A 15271-nucleotide genomic window follows, 5' to 3' on the forward strand; every position below is an offset into this window, starting at 1 on the left:
ATGCAATAGACATAGGTCCACATAAATCGGAATGAATAAAATTTATTTTTCTCTACTTTCACATTTGTGAAAGGGACTTTTAATATTCTTACCTAGAGCACAACCTTTACAGTTCCCAACATGTTCTTAATTAAGCTTTGGAAAACCAACAACCATATTCTCCACGAATGAAAGGGCTCTGAAATTTAAATAAGCAAACCTTCTTAGCCACAACTCACTTGTACTCATGGAATCATGAGTTAAGGTTTGAATAGGACAAGCAGAAAGTCTCAATAGACTCTTGACGAACACTGATTCCAGAAGTTGCCTTAATGCTAGTGGTTTTCTTCTATGCAAGTACCTTGCCTTCGGCAAAGCAACTTGATAAACTTCAACTTCCAACACTGAAATTGAAATCAGATCTCTCTTAATTACAGGAACAAACAATACATCAATCAGAATGAAGAGGGATGCTTGAATCTAGATGAAAAGTAGTTCCAACACCTTTCACTGAATAACAAGCATCATCACCAATAATATCTTGCAAATGAGTATCCTTATATACCAAGTTAGAAAGATACTCCCAGTATCTTGTAATATGACAAGAAGCTCCACTATCTATCAACCAAGTATATTTACAGTTGGAACATTGCTTGAAATTGGTGTCACTAGATTCTCTATGAGGTGAAGTAGTATCAACATTTGTAACAGTAGCTTGATGGTTTGGTATTGTTGAACAATCTCTGGCAAAGTGACCATACATACTTGTCACATCTGAAACATTGCATCCTAGAGAGATCCTTCTTCTTCTTAATTTCAGGAGTTGAATCTGAATTCCAATTTCTATATCCCTTGAAATCTTCACTCCTTCCTTGCCTTTTACATATTTGAGTAGCAAGGACATTATCTTCTTCATGATGAGAATTTCACTCATTTCCTCTTGCTTCTAATCTACATTCCTCTTGAATGCAATCAGCTCTTAGTCAATCAAACTTGGGTAATTCATCTCTTCCACTAATACCTTAAATCAAAGACTCCCAAGGATGAGGGAGACCATTCATAGCCAACATAATCAAGTCTTTATCATCAATTGAATCTCCAACAGCACCAAGTTGATCTTTCAATTCTGTGATCTTCATGAAGAAGGAGACAATTAATTCTCCTTTAGCCATTTCTATATGAAGGAATTGATGTCTCAAGAACCTCTCTAGCATTGTTGTAGAACATCTCCAGTATTGTTGAATTCGTACAAACTTTGAAGACTCACAAACATTTCTTTAGCTGAATTTAACTTGGACATAATAGGCACATGATCGTTTACAAAATCAATCAATACCTTTCTTGCCATGATATTACTATTATTCCATTGAGCTTTCCCAGTGTTATCAGATGGCTCAAACAGATCAGATTTCATAGAGTTTAGAAGATCATTTTCTTCTAACGCATAACGACTCTGAATTCCCATGAAGCAAAATCGGATATGCCACCAAGCCTATGTTCAACTTTCAGTCCATTTATGATTGTTGAAATATAAAAGAATATCTTATCACAATTAGACCTCTACAGCATACAAAATGCCTTCCATGAATCACCAATATCATACACAAACAACAAGTGCATATAATAATCACAGTGAGAGTGTTAAAGGAATGACTACTAGAAAAACATAAGCCAATCATCCATTGTCTTCGAACCAGTATAGATGCTCAATAATAATGATTGTAATCACAAATCATGTTATCTTAGTAAATTGAATCACGCACAGGCCTCACATGCGAGCATGCAATCACAAACTATATTTTTTGAAAGTACGCTTCACCCTAAGCCATAGATGACAACACAATAGCAGTAACATGTCACTTTCAACATAATGAACATGCAATCCTTTAATGATTAACAGTTAGCAAGCATGAAGGGCTCAAAATTTCACATGCACTAGGCACCTATCAATGAATCATATTGAAGATATCAATTATACAAAAGGCAACCCAACAAATACCAACCTCTTTAACATTTCATGAACCAATGACATGTACATGGATTGACGATAAAACAAGAAACAAATATGTCATTTCATAATCATATTGTCAAGGCACATAATTGTCCATTCACCATTGTTGAAATCTGAAAGAAACAATCTAGAAGAAAAGAATATTTTGAAGCTTGAAAAATTCAAGTTTTAGGTGTTTGCCTTAGACCTGCTTTGGTACCATGTTAAATTTAGAACTAGAAATAAATTAAAGCAACTTGCAGAAATATAAAAAGCACAAAAATAGATAAACACGAGAACTTTTATCCTAGGAACCTGGAAAACCCTCCAACCTAAGGGGAAAAACCCAACCACACTCAAATTGATTCTATATTGAATAATCAAAAGATTTGATACAAATCTCACAAGCTTATTCCAAAAATCAATCATTCGTCAAGATTACTATGACTTAACAATCACTAGAAGAATGTCTTTTCACAATTAGACCCCTACAACACACACAATGTCTTTTACAAATCACCAATATCATACACAAACAACGAGTGCATATGATAATCACGAAGAGAATGTTCTTCAAGGAATGATTGCAAAACAATCACCCACAATCTTCGAAACCAATAGAGACACTCGATAAGAATGAATGTAACCACAAAACATGTTGCCTTAGTGCATCGAATCACACAAAGGCCTCAAGCGCGAGAATGCAATCACAAATTATATTTTCCAAAAATATGCTTCACTATGAGCTATAGAATGACAACACAACAGTGCTAACATTTCACTTTCCCCACAACGAACATACAAACCTTTGATAATTGACAATTACCAAACATGAAGTGCTCATAATTTCATGCTAGGCACATACCGATGAATCATACTGAAGATATCAATTACACAAAAGACAACCAACAAATACCAACGTCTTTAATATTTCATGAACCGACAACATGTACGGTGTAGATTGACAGCAAAACAAGAACCACGTATATCGATGCATCATCAAATTGTCAAGCCACATTAATGACCCGTGATAATGGTAAAAAAGCCAATACATAAACCCCATTACAATAATTGTATGATAATAAGAAAGAAATATGCAAAACTATTCACAATTATAGTGATACGAAATGTGATGCAGCTCCCCTAAGCTTAACAAAGTCACATAGACACTATCCTGTATGCTGATGTAATCAATTCAAGTGAGTAGAAATCTCCTGCAACTACAATCTTCAATAGTGGTGAGACTATACATTGGATTAGTGAATTAATAGAACCCATTATTTTAAACTGAAAATCATCCACTACTAGAGGTTTGTACTTGCTATTGAATGTATGTTATCTTATATGCACAAATAAGAATAGGAATACCCTCCTCAATTAGTGGAGCTAAAAGTGAAGGCGACCTTATGCCTTGTCGATCTTGAATTTTCTTGTCTTCAATCAACGAATAGAGTTGAATGAGTTGTTAAAGTTGTCAAACCTATAGTCCAAATCTTGTAAATTTCATTTGAGATTGAAGGTGGCAAGAAAAATCACTAATATGCACAACCTTGCTTGAAGTCACAATGTAGAAGGAGATGCACATCATAGTTAATTAATTTCTGAGGGACTAGAAGGAAAAACATTTGCTCTTCAGAGTGCTCTCCTCTCAAAAGTTACTTTAACAATTAATGTTGAGGTGCAAGGTTATAACATTTATCTGTGTTTGGAAAGTACTGAACCCTGGGAAAAGAATATGTAAAGAGAAATACACATGCGCTAACAATAAAATGTTTACCAACTATGCAAAAACCGCAATGAGGAGAGGGAACACTACCCCCAAAAATGCAAATAGTGGTGCAAAACCTCTTTTGCCTCCAAGGAAAAGTAGCTTCTATCAAGATCCAGCTTTGTGTATAGTTGATGAACATTGTTGTGACAAGGGATGTCAACTCTGCCACTGCTTATGTAGAAGCATTTCGCCATGTTGCTGAAATGCAAGGTTTTTCCCACTAATTCTGAGTATGAAGCTAGAATCAAAAAATCAAAATCCAAAAAACTATGCATCCAAGGTTTTTTTGGGGATGCAAAAATATTTTGATGAACAATAATTCATTTCCATGCAATTTCAAGGATGACGTGGTAATTCCAAACTGATTCTAGCAACGGTTGATTTCAATACAAGAAAAAACCTAAAAACTCAAAAACAAACCTTTGCCCCTGGTTGAAATGTGCATTCCTCCATTTATACTGTTTGCACAAATGTGAAAAAGGATTGCAGGAAATGATGTCAAAGTGAGAAAAAAATTGTAGAAACCATGGCTCATCAAATCAATGGATGCCATTCACCTATGCTATTCATTCCAATTTGGGTGTGGATGTTGATGGGGGTGCGAGAATCTGGTGCGCACATGCACGAAATTTTTTGGGGAGTTTTACATGCATTTATATATATACATATACAAAGAAATGCAAGAAATATAAAAAATGAAATTATTTGATAGTATGATACTTCACAGTTGTATCTAGTTTTCTAGAACAGCTTAAGTACAATATTGGACTTACGTTGTTTTGAGCATTTCCACAACACTTCTACTTGTCTAGAAAAGCTTACCTAGACTCCTAAAGAGCCAACTGAGTATACTAAAAAAAGTCCACCATTACCCCAAGCTCTCAGGTGAGCTCAACCAACCTCCTCCTCTTTCCCTAACAATGCCTCATAGCAGGTGCTACCCCACTCCAGAAGGTAATCTCTGTCATCAACTAATTGAGAGTAACTATGCTTCAAGATCCTAACAGCCTCTCGAAGCGCATGAACCTCTGCTAGGGAAAGGCTACTATCACCATGCTCATCTAACACTGGGGCACCCCAACCAGATGTGGCTAGCATATGTCGAATAGCATCATAATGATCAAGAGATGAATAAATGTCACTATCACTCAACTTTAGTTGATATGTCACATGATGCCTTTGTAAAGCCTGACTCCTATGCAAGATCTGTGTCTCACTAATTGCACTGTGATAGGAAATTGAATCAGAACTATCCACCACAAGATCACTCATACATGTGCTATCGTCCTTGCACAACTCTGCATCCGAGATGCAACTACTATGTACCTCAAACAACTCCTTCGAAGAAATAGAAGCCCTCGCAATCTCAATCTCCCCACATGTCTTAGCTTCCACCTCAACAGTAAGATCCTGTAAACATTAATCTTGGGACTCATCCAAAATCTCATAAGAGACATCACCCAATATCTGAAAAGAGGTATCATACCAGGTACAAATCATAGCATCATCCAACAAATCACCAAAGGTGTCCACGCTGTTTGCATCCCCATCACCTAATAGAGTCTCAATTGTTGTCACCCAACTCTGCACACATGACTCTATGCCAGGTTGTGAATCAATAATGCTAGAGCATGAACCCACATCTACTAACTCTGCTGTAACACCCAAATCACTGGCATCACAACTGGATGACTCCATACATGCATCGATCTCACCTGAGGAAGCAACTGCCTCCTACATTGGAGCAACACTATGACAACTTCCATATAAATCTCCAATAATAATTCCCTCCTCAAGAGAGCCTGGAGTATTAGTAGTAACAAGTGCATCAACTATCTCTGCACTAACTGCAACAACTCTAGGGGCCTCAAAGTGTTGAAGCTTAGTGCCACTATCCACCAAGGGTACTAACACATCTATTGATCTCTGTGAATTGGGTCCATCATCAACACGACAAATAGGACTAGCAAGTGTTGTACTAAATGCAAGTGCATTTGCATCATAGACACCTGTCAGGGAAAACTCAAGTTTCCTTCCCTGCAATCTCGATGTCGACCTTCTAAAGGCAGAAACCATATACCTCACTATCCTCTCAACTATCTCTGGATCTGACAAGCGCTCCATTTTTTGATTTAAGTATTGAACAAAGCACAAATTCTGCTTAACTGGATCAAGGAATAAATCTCATTCATCGTACATTGCCATAACATTCTCTGGCAGTAAGTTTGGTGTCGCGGGTGGTGCTACCTCTTCCTCTACATAAAAAATGGGCATCAAAGGCCTGTCAGTGTTCTGTGTAGGCGCCCTAGCAGCCCAGGGTGATCCTGCCACACTACCACCTCCACTGTGATGACTCGGGACTGCCCTGTGAGACGGAGCTAACTACTACATAAAACCCATAAGCTACTGAAGTGCAGTGGCTATATTGTTCAGCCCATCTCTAATAGTCCTCAAAGTTTCCCTCACTTCTCGTCCTTTTTTGTTCTCATTATGAGCCATTTGAGTGTCTTGTACGTGTTTCACTTCCTCTTTCCTGTACCTGCTACTAATCAATGCTCCATTTCATAGCACTAATGGCTCCTGGTTTTTATTACCTCTGTGACGATAGCAAAAATCACAATACCACTGTTTCCCAAAACTAAGATTCTGCAAAACTGCATTCACAACAGACTTCTGCTTGCATAAACACTGATTACAAATTCACTCCACACTCTCTATCTTTCAGCTTAAACTATTTTTGATAAATCCTTATAAAAATTTGCCTTCGTTATAAATCCACAAGCTAGCAAGAAGACCAGCTCTGATACCACTATAATGTTCTGGTCTCAATATGATCAAAAGAATTAAATCTTGACTTGAGGTATTTTATCAAACAATTAGCATGTATTCCGGAGCTTTAAGATTTGTTACAGCTGAAAGAAATCCAACTCTAGGAAGTACAACAATTTGACAAAGGTTTTGCAAAACAATGTGAAATCTCAGTAAATAACAATACTGGATTATACTATTCTTTGTTATGGCAGATCTTACACAATAATATAGCTATCTTGAATCATAGTGAATTAGAGATCGAATGTATCACAACGAGCTACTACGTTTACACTACTAACACAAGCTTTAAACGCAATGGAATAAATAATGGAACCTGGTCTTAAAACGTATAGAGCTAGAATTCTACACCATGGCTCACGGCATGCCTCCAATGATCTCAATGTCGAAACTGTCAACTCCTGATCATTCACGCGTCCCTAGTATTCACTGGATCCCGTCTACTGATTGCTGACTCTATCATCTTTAATACTACCTGCGGAATGTGGTGTATGGTCATTGACTATAAGTACCCTATTGTAGTCGTCCTGACTTTCCAATAAGTCTGGTATGATAGTTTCTCTGCCCACGTGAACTCTCTCACTTCAACTATGAGATGTTCAATCACCCCGCCTGCTATCAAACACCAAACTGCTCATTAAGACCTGTGTATGTCGTTAAACACCAAATTGCAAGGTAAACTTGTGTGAAGTGTTCCTGCGGAATGGCTTGGGGTGTTGATTTGTTACTGCCCACTGTCACGTGCAACGTAATGCTTGCTATCGTCTCACTATTGGATGGACGTAGAAAGAGGAAGGCCTTGAATAATACAGTACTTGACTCATGCGGAGTTCTCCAACATTATCTCAAAATAAGTAATGATTGTCCATTCAATTCACTGTCCAAGCATCAATAACCACATAATGTAGCATACATACCACTATTTTGTACTAATTTCACACAACAATCTTCTTCCTATCGTGTGCTCCAAAGACCTATAAATCTCTACTACAATTCAAAACTTAGAACTAAAAGTACATTTATGAGTACTAGGTTTGTGTCCAGCCTCACTAATTTCCTCAAGGGTTTTCGTCCTTAGGAAATATTCAGTCACATTCAAGCAGTCGGTTAGGATTTGAATAATAACATATATCTGTGTTGTTAATCCCAATGTAGCTCCACGCTTTTATAACCTCAATAGGAGGGAAGACACAAACAACTAGGCAATGTGGGATTAAAAGCCAATTTCGTCTTTTAGTCACTTAAGTTACTTTATAACTTAATAACATTAAAATATTCAAATAAATCACTTAAGTCACTTGAACTTTAATATCTCTTGAAATACTTGTCTGATTGCCATGTCGTCTAAAATACGAATATCTCCTCATACTTCCCCATGTGACCAAATACACTTTCTAAAAATAGAAAGGGTCCATCTCTATTACCCCTGACTTACTATACATAATATGGCAAATGGAGTCCAAAAGACATCGAATGAAGGTCAAATCCATAAATCGTTGAATGTTGGAGATGAATCAATCCTCAGAAGACCCTCTAACCATCCTCATTAGCCTACGAGGATGTGGGATTAAAAGCCAATTTTGTCTTTTAGTCACTTAAGTTACTTTATAACTTAATAACATTAAAATATTTAAATAAATCACTTAAGTCACTTGAACTTTAATATCTCTTGAAATACTTGTCTGATTACGATGTCGTCTAAAATAGGTATCTCTCCTCATACTTCCCCATGTGACCAATTACACTTTCTAAAAATAGAAAGGGTCCATCTCTATTACCCCTAACTTACTATACATAGTAAGTATGGCAAATGGAGTCAAAAATACATCGAACGAATGTCAAATCCATAAATCGCTGAATGTTGGAGATGAATCAATCCTCAGAAGACCCTCTAACCATCCTCATTAGCCTACGAGGATCCAATATTAGGCTAGTCCCTGAAATTCTGATGCTGGCAACCAATGAGTAGATTATAATTACAATTAAGGATTTTGCAAAGTCTTGCTTTGAGGAGTACAATTCCTACATACAATTGTAAAAGATAAACTTTAAGTTTTCTTATCACTATTTGCTTTTGATTTTGTTTTCCAAAATGTGACCTTACTAAGAAGAACTTAACTAAACAAAATATTTTAATTATCTAGAATAGCTTAAATAGAAGACAAATTGTACTCATTCTGATAGTTGTTTACATCAGCCTTCTTAACATATAAGCAGTTGCCAAGTTGAGCAATAAAATTGACAAGCTCCAAAAACTAAGCAACTGGCTTACATCAAGCTACTCTGATTATAAGCAATTGCTAGATTGAGTAATCAAAGTTGACAAGTTTCAATAGCTTAGGTCATCAGACTCTACATTGCAAAAAAAAATGTACATTGAATAATACTATTTAAGTTGTTTCTATCAACCAAAAAAAAAAAGTGTTAGTTTTGACATTGGACCTGTGGATGCCTGTGGAAGCTCATCAGTGCCTAGAATGCACTTCCTGTGCACATCCACTAGGCACCAACATCTTCATCCACATCAAAACAAATCCACTTCCAAATCCAAGCTAGGATGCTGTAAATCGATAACTGAGATTCCAACAGATAGAAGAATGCAAAAAATAGTCAATTATATGATTGCAGCATGTTTCTAAAAGTTGGGGAATGTGAGGTCAGGATAAGGATGCACAATTTAGTGCTAACATCCTTATATGGTGCATTAACAAAGTGTGTCGTTAAAAACTTCTCCAAGTTATAATATATAAGTCAAAGAATTGTAGAACATCAAATATGTTAGTTGAGACATGGTTCTCAATATATTTTGGACACCTTGCACCATGCATTCACCCAACCTCATACTTTAAAAGTTGGGTACAACAATAGATTGGATCAAACAAGTATATGTTGAAGCCAAAGAGATCAAGTGTTCATCACAAACCACCACCTGTCACAAGCCATTTTTGGATCATTCTCAAGATTAAAGCAATTAAAATTTTAAATAATGCAATTTTTTAATTTTATGTTTTATTTTAGTAAATTTATTTTAAAATTATAATTATAAATTATTCTTTGTTTTTTATTGTTTTATTTTTATTTTCAAATCGATTGTCGATGTTGAAGATTGTAGCTGTAATAGAGATCTTAATCTCTGAAAATATGGGCGTTATTATTGTTATTGTCACCTTCAGCTGAAAAGGACACTTATGTTTTAATTGTAATATTAAATATAATAAAATATGTCATTAGACATGCGTTGAGGCATGGAAATTCAAAGAATTGTAATTGTGATTATTATAAAGTGTCACGTTTTGGGAAATTGAAGAGACCTTCGGTTGGTATGTGAAGAGTCTCTCCTTAAAGTTATATATATCGCATCTAGCGATAGGCATTGTACACTCAATTTTTATGATCAATAAAATGATATTTTTGTTGTGTGGCTGGGTTTTCCCAAGATATTTTTCGTGTTCATTATTTCAATTTTGGATCTTTCTTATTGATGTTTATCATAATTGATTTCTGGGATCTAGTTTCAACATGGCATTAGAGCCAGGTTTGATTATAGCTTATAAGAATGCATGTCATTGCCTTTGTTGATCTAAGGATTTTTTTGTTGGTTCTATGATTGCTAAAAGGCTTTTGTATGAAGTCTTGTATGAACATCTATATCTATTAGACATTCGCTTGCATTTCAAATGCAAACAATTTGTCATTCTTGGAGAAGAAGGAATTATTTGGGTCAAAAAGAGACTCTTCTGTTCAAAGAACAAATCTTGGCCTCTCTCATTCTACTTATTATGAGTACATTAGGCCATATAGAATCAACATGTTAAATTTGCAGGAGCAAAGCTACTTTACAATTGAGGAGCTCGAGCATATTCAAAAGCACTTCCAGCAAGCACAAAACCTCTATGAAGTCAATGTGGTTTTAGTGGTTTCTATTCAAGGAAGTGTCTTTACCCCTTTCAGATACATTTCCTCAATTTTCTTTTACTCGTGCTTTGCAGGATATATTTTATCATCAATTTTGTCTTTGTCATTTTTGTTTGTTATGGAGTTGTCGTTTTGGAGCTATCTTTTTTTAATATTACCAACATATTGTTTGGTTAATAAATGTGTTGGTTGGCCTCTTCTTGCATTATCGCATGTGTGTAACAGCAAATGATCTTTCATCTTGATTCTTTGTGTTTCTACCTTTGTTGGGTATCAGGTTTTCATCAAGAGTCATTTTGTGTAACTCTCCTTGAGTTTGAGAAATGATTAAATTTTATTGTGTCTCAATATGTTGTTTATTTTGATAGAATTAAATCATCTACTATCTATTCATGCTCCGTTGTGAATAATACCCATATTGAGATATATTTCCTATATCGTATTGGTTCAGAGCATGGCTTGCAAAGACTAGCAATGGTAGTATTGTGAAATACAGGCGTTAATGGACTTTGTTTCTAAAGTTCCTGTCTGTCTGAGATTAGAGATCACTTCTATCATGATCGGAGCCATCGGATTTTATTGGAGGCTTCAATTCGATGGAATTCTTTGTGCTTGTCAGCTTTGGTTATCTTTCCTATCGTATCTTCCTTATGTTTAAAAATTATCAAACCTTTGTTTTATCATTTTTTCCATGCCTATTTTTATATGTTGTCGGTTTCTCAACATGCATTTTATCGTGTTTAGGACTCGTTGTAACGTTTTGATGATCATGTGATGATCTCTCAAACATTTTAAGAAGAAAAGTAAGAGAATATTTCTTTTCCCTCCGTTGACAAGGTATTTTTGGATGGAAGATGGTGTTACATCAGATCCAAGGCACCTTGATTTCATCTTATGAGTCAATGGAGAGAAATCTAGTGTGGGGCTTGATCTCCGCGGATAGTCTTTGGATTCGCCAGAGGCATGTTGTCGTGAGAGAAAGGTGATCTATGAGATTGTAGTTGGGAAGATCGAGCGAAACTTGATTACCGTGCAATATAACTTGGGAGTCTTCTTTGTAACATCAAAGCTTTAGTATGTGATTATCAAGTTTCTTTGCATATGGACGAGGATTATCAAATATCTCTTTGGAGTGTATGTCAAGCCTCCAATACAGGTGACTAAATTTCAAGAGGGCTCAAATATATGTTGTGTGTGATTTTGCACATTTCTACTACTTTTCACCAAAACCTTAAGACAAGTAATTCTCTTTATTATTCATATGGTATTTTTATAGTAAAATGTATTTTGACACCATGAGCATTACATTGTTACAGAGGCACAAATCAGAATATCTTGTGTGCCTTGAGATAAATATTTATGATGGATTGATTAATCTCCCATGGTTGTAGGGCGCATTCTAATTGATGAGATATTAATGAATACGAGAATGTTGACTGCAATCATGGGGAGATATTTTTGCGCTCAGAGGAAGCTTGTGATCCTTGAGAAGGAGATGTTGACTTTTAGAGAGAGATTTTAGCTTCATAGTTAAGAGGGGGTGCTTATGGAATCCCATTCATTTTCATATATGCATATAATGCTTGTGGTATTTGTAAAATTTGAAACTTAAATGGAACTAAGTCTTATTTTGTTATGCCTATTTCTATTCTTATGTGAATAAATGAGATTGTAAGATCAACTACAATAACTCTTTCACTATGCGATAGTGACCATCATGTTGAGAGAGTCCACGATGTCATCATATTGAGAGATTTCGTGATGGGAGTTGCATGTCATGTTGAAAGAGTTTGTGATTAAAGGCTTAGTTGTGAGTCTTACAAATTTGTCATGTTGGGTGATTCCATGATTATTAACAATAAGTAATTGTTCCAAGTTTTCATGTTGAGTGATTCCATGAATATGAGCAATTGTTATAGGTTTTCGTGTTGAATGATTCCATGAATATGAGCAGGTTGAGTAATTCCATGAATTTTATAGGATCTATGTGATGAGATTTTATCATTAAAAATTTTTGTTGAAGTCTTGTGTAATTGTTCGGTTAAAGATCTCTCTCTAGCTAAGCGGGAGTGTTGAAGATTGTAGCTCCGACAGAAATCTTTATCTCTAAAAATATGGATGTTATTATCAGTATTGTCACCTTCAGCTGAAAAGGACACTTATCTTTAAATTGTAATATTAAATATAATGACATGTGTCATTAGACATGCGTTGAGGCATGGAATATCAAAGAATTGTAATTGTGATTATTATAAAGTGTCACATTTTGAGAAATTGAAGAGACCTTCAGTTGGTATGTGAAGAGTCTCTCCTTAAAGTTATATATATCGCATCTAGCGATAGGCATTGTACACTCATTTTTTATGATCAATAAAATGATATTTTTGTTGTGTGGCTAGGTTTTTCCCTTCATTCTATAAGAGTTCTCCCAATATATTTCTGGTGTTTATTACTTCAGTTTTGAATCTTTCTTAGTGCTGTTTATCATAATTGATTTATGGGCTCTAGTTTCAACAGTTGATAGTTGAGACTAGGTTTACATCCAACAGAATCATCTTGAGATGACTTGTCAAGGAGCAAGAGAAAACTTTCAGTATGGTCATTAGCCAATCATAGGCCATATGGAATCAATGAATGCTTTTAACAGGCCAGACAGTCTATGGGACCCACGGATAAGCATACAAAGCCCAAAACACCATGCCCTAGATCTCTCTTTTCTTCTGCATCTTGGATCCTCTGCCATGTATCTTGACCAGGAAATCTGCAACGCTTGTTATATTTTCTTCTTAGGAAATCAGGAAGCATTCCAACATTGAAATGGCAGCAAATGTAAAGCAGATAATTCTTGATGAAAGTTCGTGAGATCATGTTGAATAACTTCTCGGTTCATCGAGCCCATCATGAGTATGATCCACTTTAGTGACAAGGTTAAGCCATGCTTAAGAAAGGTTTATGGTGGCATCAACTCAATGTTCGAGAAATCCATCATAAATGCAAAAGAGGGAGAGATCCTGAAGAACCCTTCTTCAAAGAAATCTGGCTTATCAACAAGCAATCTTGATTATACACAGCTAGGTTACAACCCGCTAATAAACAGATGACTAGAGGCTGGCACAGTCTGAGCGATTACGATTTGGCTCAGAGAACAAACAAATATAATTTGACTTTGAAAAGTGTCGTCGTTTCGAACAAATTTAACCCAAACAAAAGACAGCTAAGACTTGGCGTTAATCACTCAAATTAGAAGAACTAAGGTTCACCTCGAGCAAAGCACAGCTAGGATTTGCTTCAGACTTATAAAAAAACTGGGGTTTGATTCCAACAAAAAAAAGAGTTCGTCTAAGTTTGCAAAATGTGGCCTTCTTTCAACCCAAAAAAAAAGTGAGGAACTCTGATATAAAGATAGAGAAAACTAAAAGCACTATTTCTTCGATATAAAGATTTGGGGTTCAATGCAGTTCCACTGACCTTAAAGAAGACGAAAAATGGAACTGCCGAGACAGAGTATGCCTCCGAAATCTCTGGCTGTTGTTCAGCTTCAACCTATGAGCAAAAAAAGAAAAAAGTATACTTCACAGAATTGTACACCTTAAATTGAACAAAACTGATATTAATCTAGAGTTAAAGAACGCACGATAAAAACTAACCCTAAGGAATTTGGCATAAGGGGTATCTGTGCAGAGATGGTTAAAGACTTGATCCATCTGCTTCGAGGCCTCGCACCATTCTGCCCAAAAGTGTAAAATTACAGGCTTTCCTTGGCTAAGAATGGCGTCGAGCTCTGATTTAGATTGGAGATCTTTTACATTGGCACCCATTTTCACTCTCAGCAAAACTGCTTCGCCCTGATGGATTTTTGAGGGCGGTCCAGCTGAGAGGATAGAATTGTAGCTTCTATCTTCAGCGAATTATTTAGTATTTTCTTCCAACCCTTCTGATACTATGGTCCCGGACGAGTCCTTGTCTAAATTAAAATTTTAACTAAGCTTATATATAAGCCCACTTATCACTTATTAAGGGTTCGATTTTATTATTCACGGAGTGGGCTAAGTACTATTGTGACTTTTTTAAATTTTATATCTTAACAGAACTTCTTATATTAGGCCGATGAATTTTAAAACTGATATTTGTATTAACTTAATGTGATTCATATTTGATAAGTAGGAGATAATTTCCACAGCAAGTCAAATTGTGATATTGCTATCAGGATTTAACTGTGTGATTTTCGAGTCAAACTCATTGACCCATGTTTCATGAGTAGTGATTCAACACGAATCCATCTCTCATGAGAATAAATGGAACACTTAGCACTCATTGGATCTAGGTGATGCTCACGGGGGTGAAGCAGGGGTGATTCATATTTGTTTAATAATTTTTTGAATGTAAGTATTTAGATTTTTATATTTTAATATTGTATTTTCTTATAATATAACTTTTTCCATTCAAATATACTAAAAAAATATTATTATTTATATTATATAATTGTATTTATATTATATTATATTCAAGGCTCCTTTCTAGTTCTCCCTTTACTCCCAGGATGTTAGGAATAAGATGTCACCCATTTAGATTTTCTGATAACATGGTCTAAGGGCATATTCATGCGTAGTTATTTTATTGTATGGAATGAGAGGATCTCCTGCAAAGTGAGTGGAGGGGTTGATTGAGCTAGATTAAGGAGCTTCGATGGGTTCTGGCTGATATGCTTAAGCCTTGTATTTTGTCTTATCTTTTAATAATGGAAATTGGTGTTACTCTTATTTTTAGTAGGTCGTTTATCCCTTTTT

At 35.7% G+C, this 15271-nt stretch overlaps 1 protein-coding gene across 2 annotated transcripts in view; it reads right to left on the reverse strand.

The window, feature by feature from the left end:
- Nucleotides 1-14450, reverse strand: part of GRXS17 (thioredoxin family protein) — a 46283-nt gene extending 31833 nt beyond the window's left edge. For both annotated transcript variants that reach the window (XM_089786978.1, XM_089786969.1), the window contains exons 1-2: nt 14132-14450; nt 13953-14027 (exon numbers count right to left, since the gene is read on the reverse strand). In XM_089786978.1, coding sequence (XP_089643104.1) covers nt 13953-14027; nt 14132-14302 — 246 coding nt within the window. In that variant the 5' untranslated portion in view covers nt 14303-14450. The remainder of the gene's footprint in view (nt 1-13952; nt 14028-14131) is intronic.
- Nucleotides 14451-15271: the final 821 nt, after the last annotated feature.

This window comes from Cupressus sempervirens, chromosome 1, assembly GCF_028749045.1.
Source record: "Cupressus sempervirens isolate cs-2001-9-10 chromosome 1, ASM2874904v1, whole genome shotgun sequence".
NCBI classification, from domain to species: Eukaryota; Viridiplantae; Streptophyta; class Pinopsida; order Cupressales; family Cupressaceae; genus Cupressus; species Cupressus sempervirens.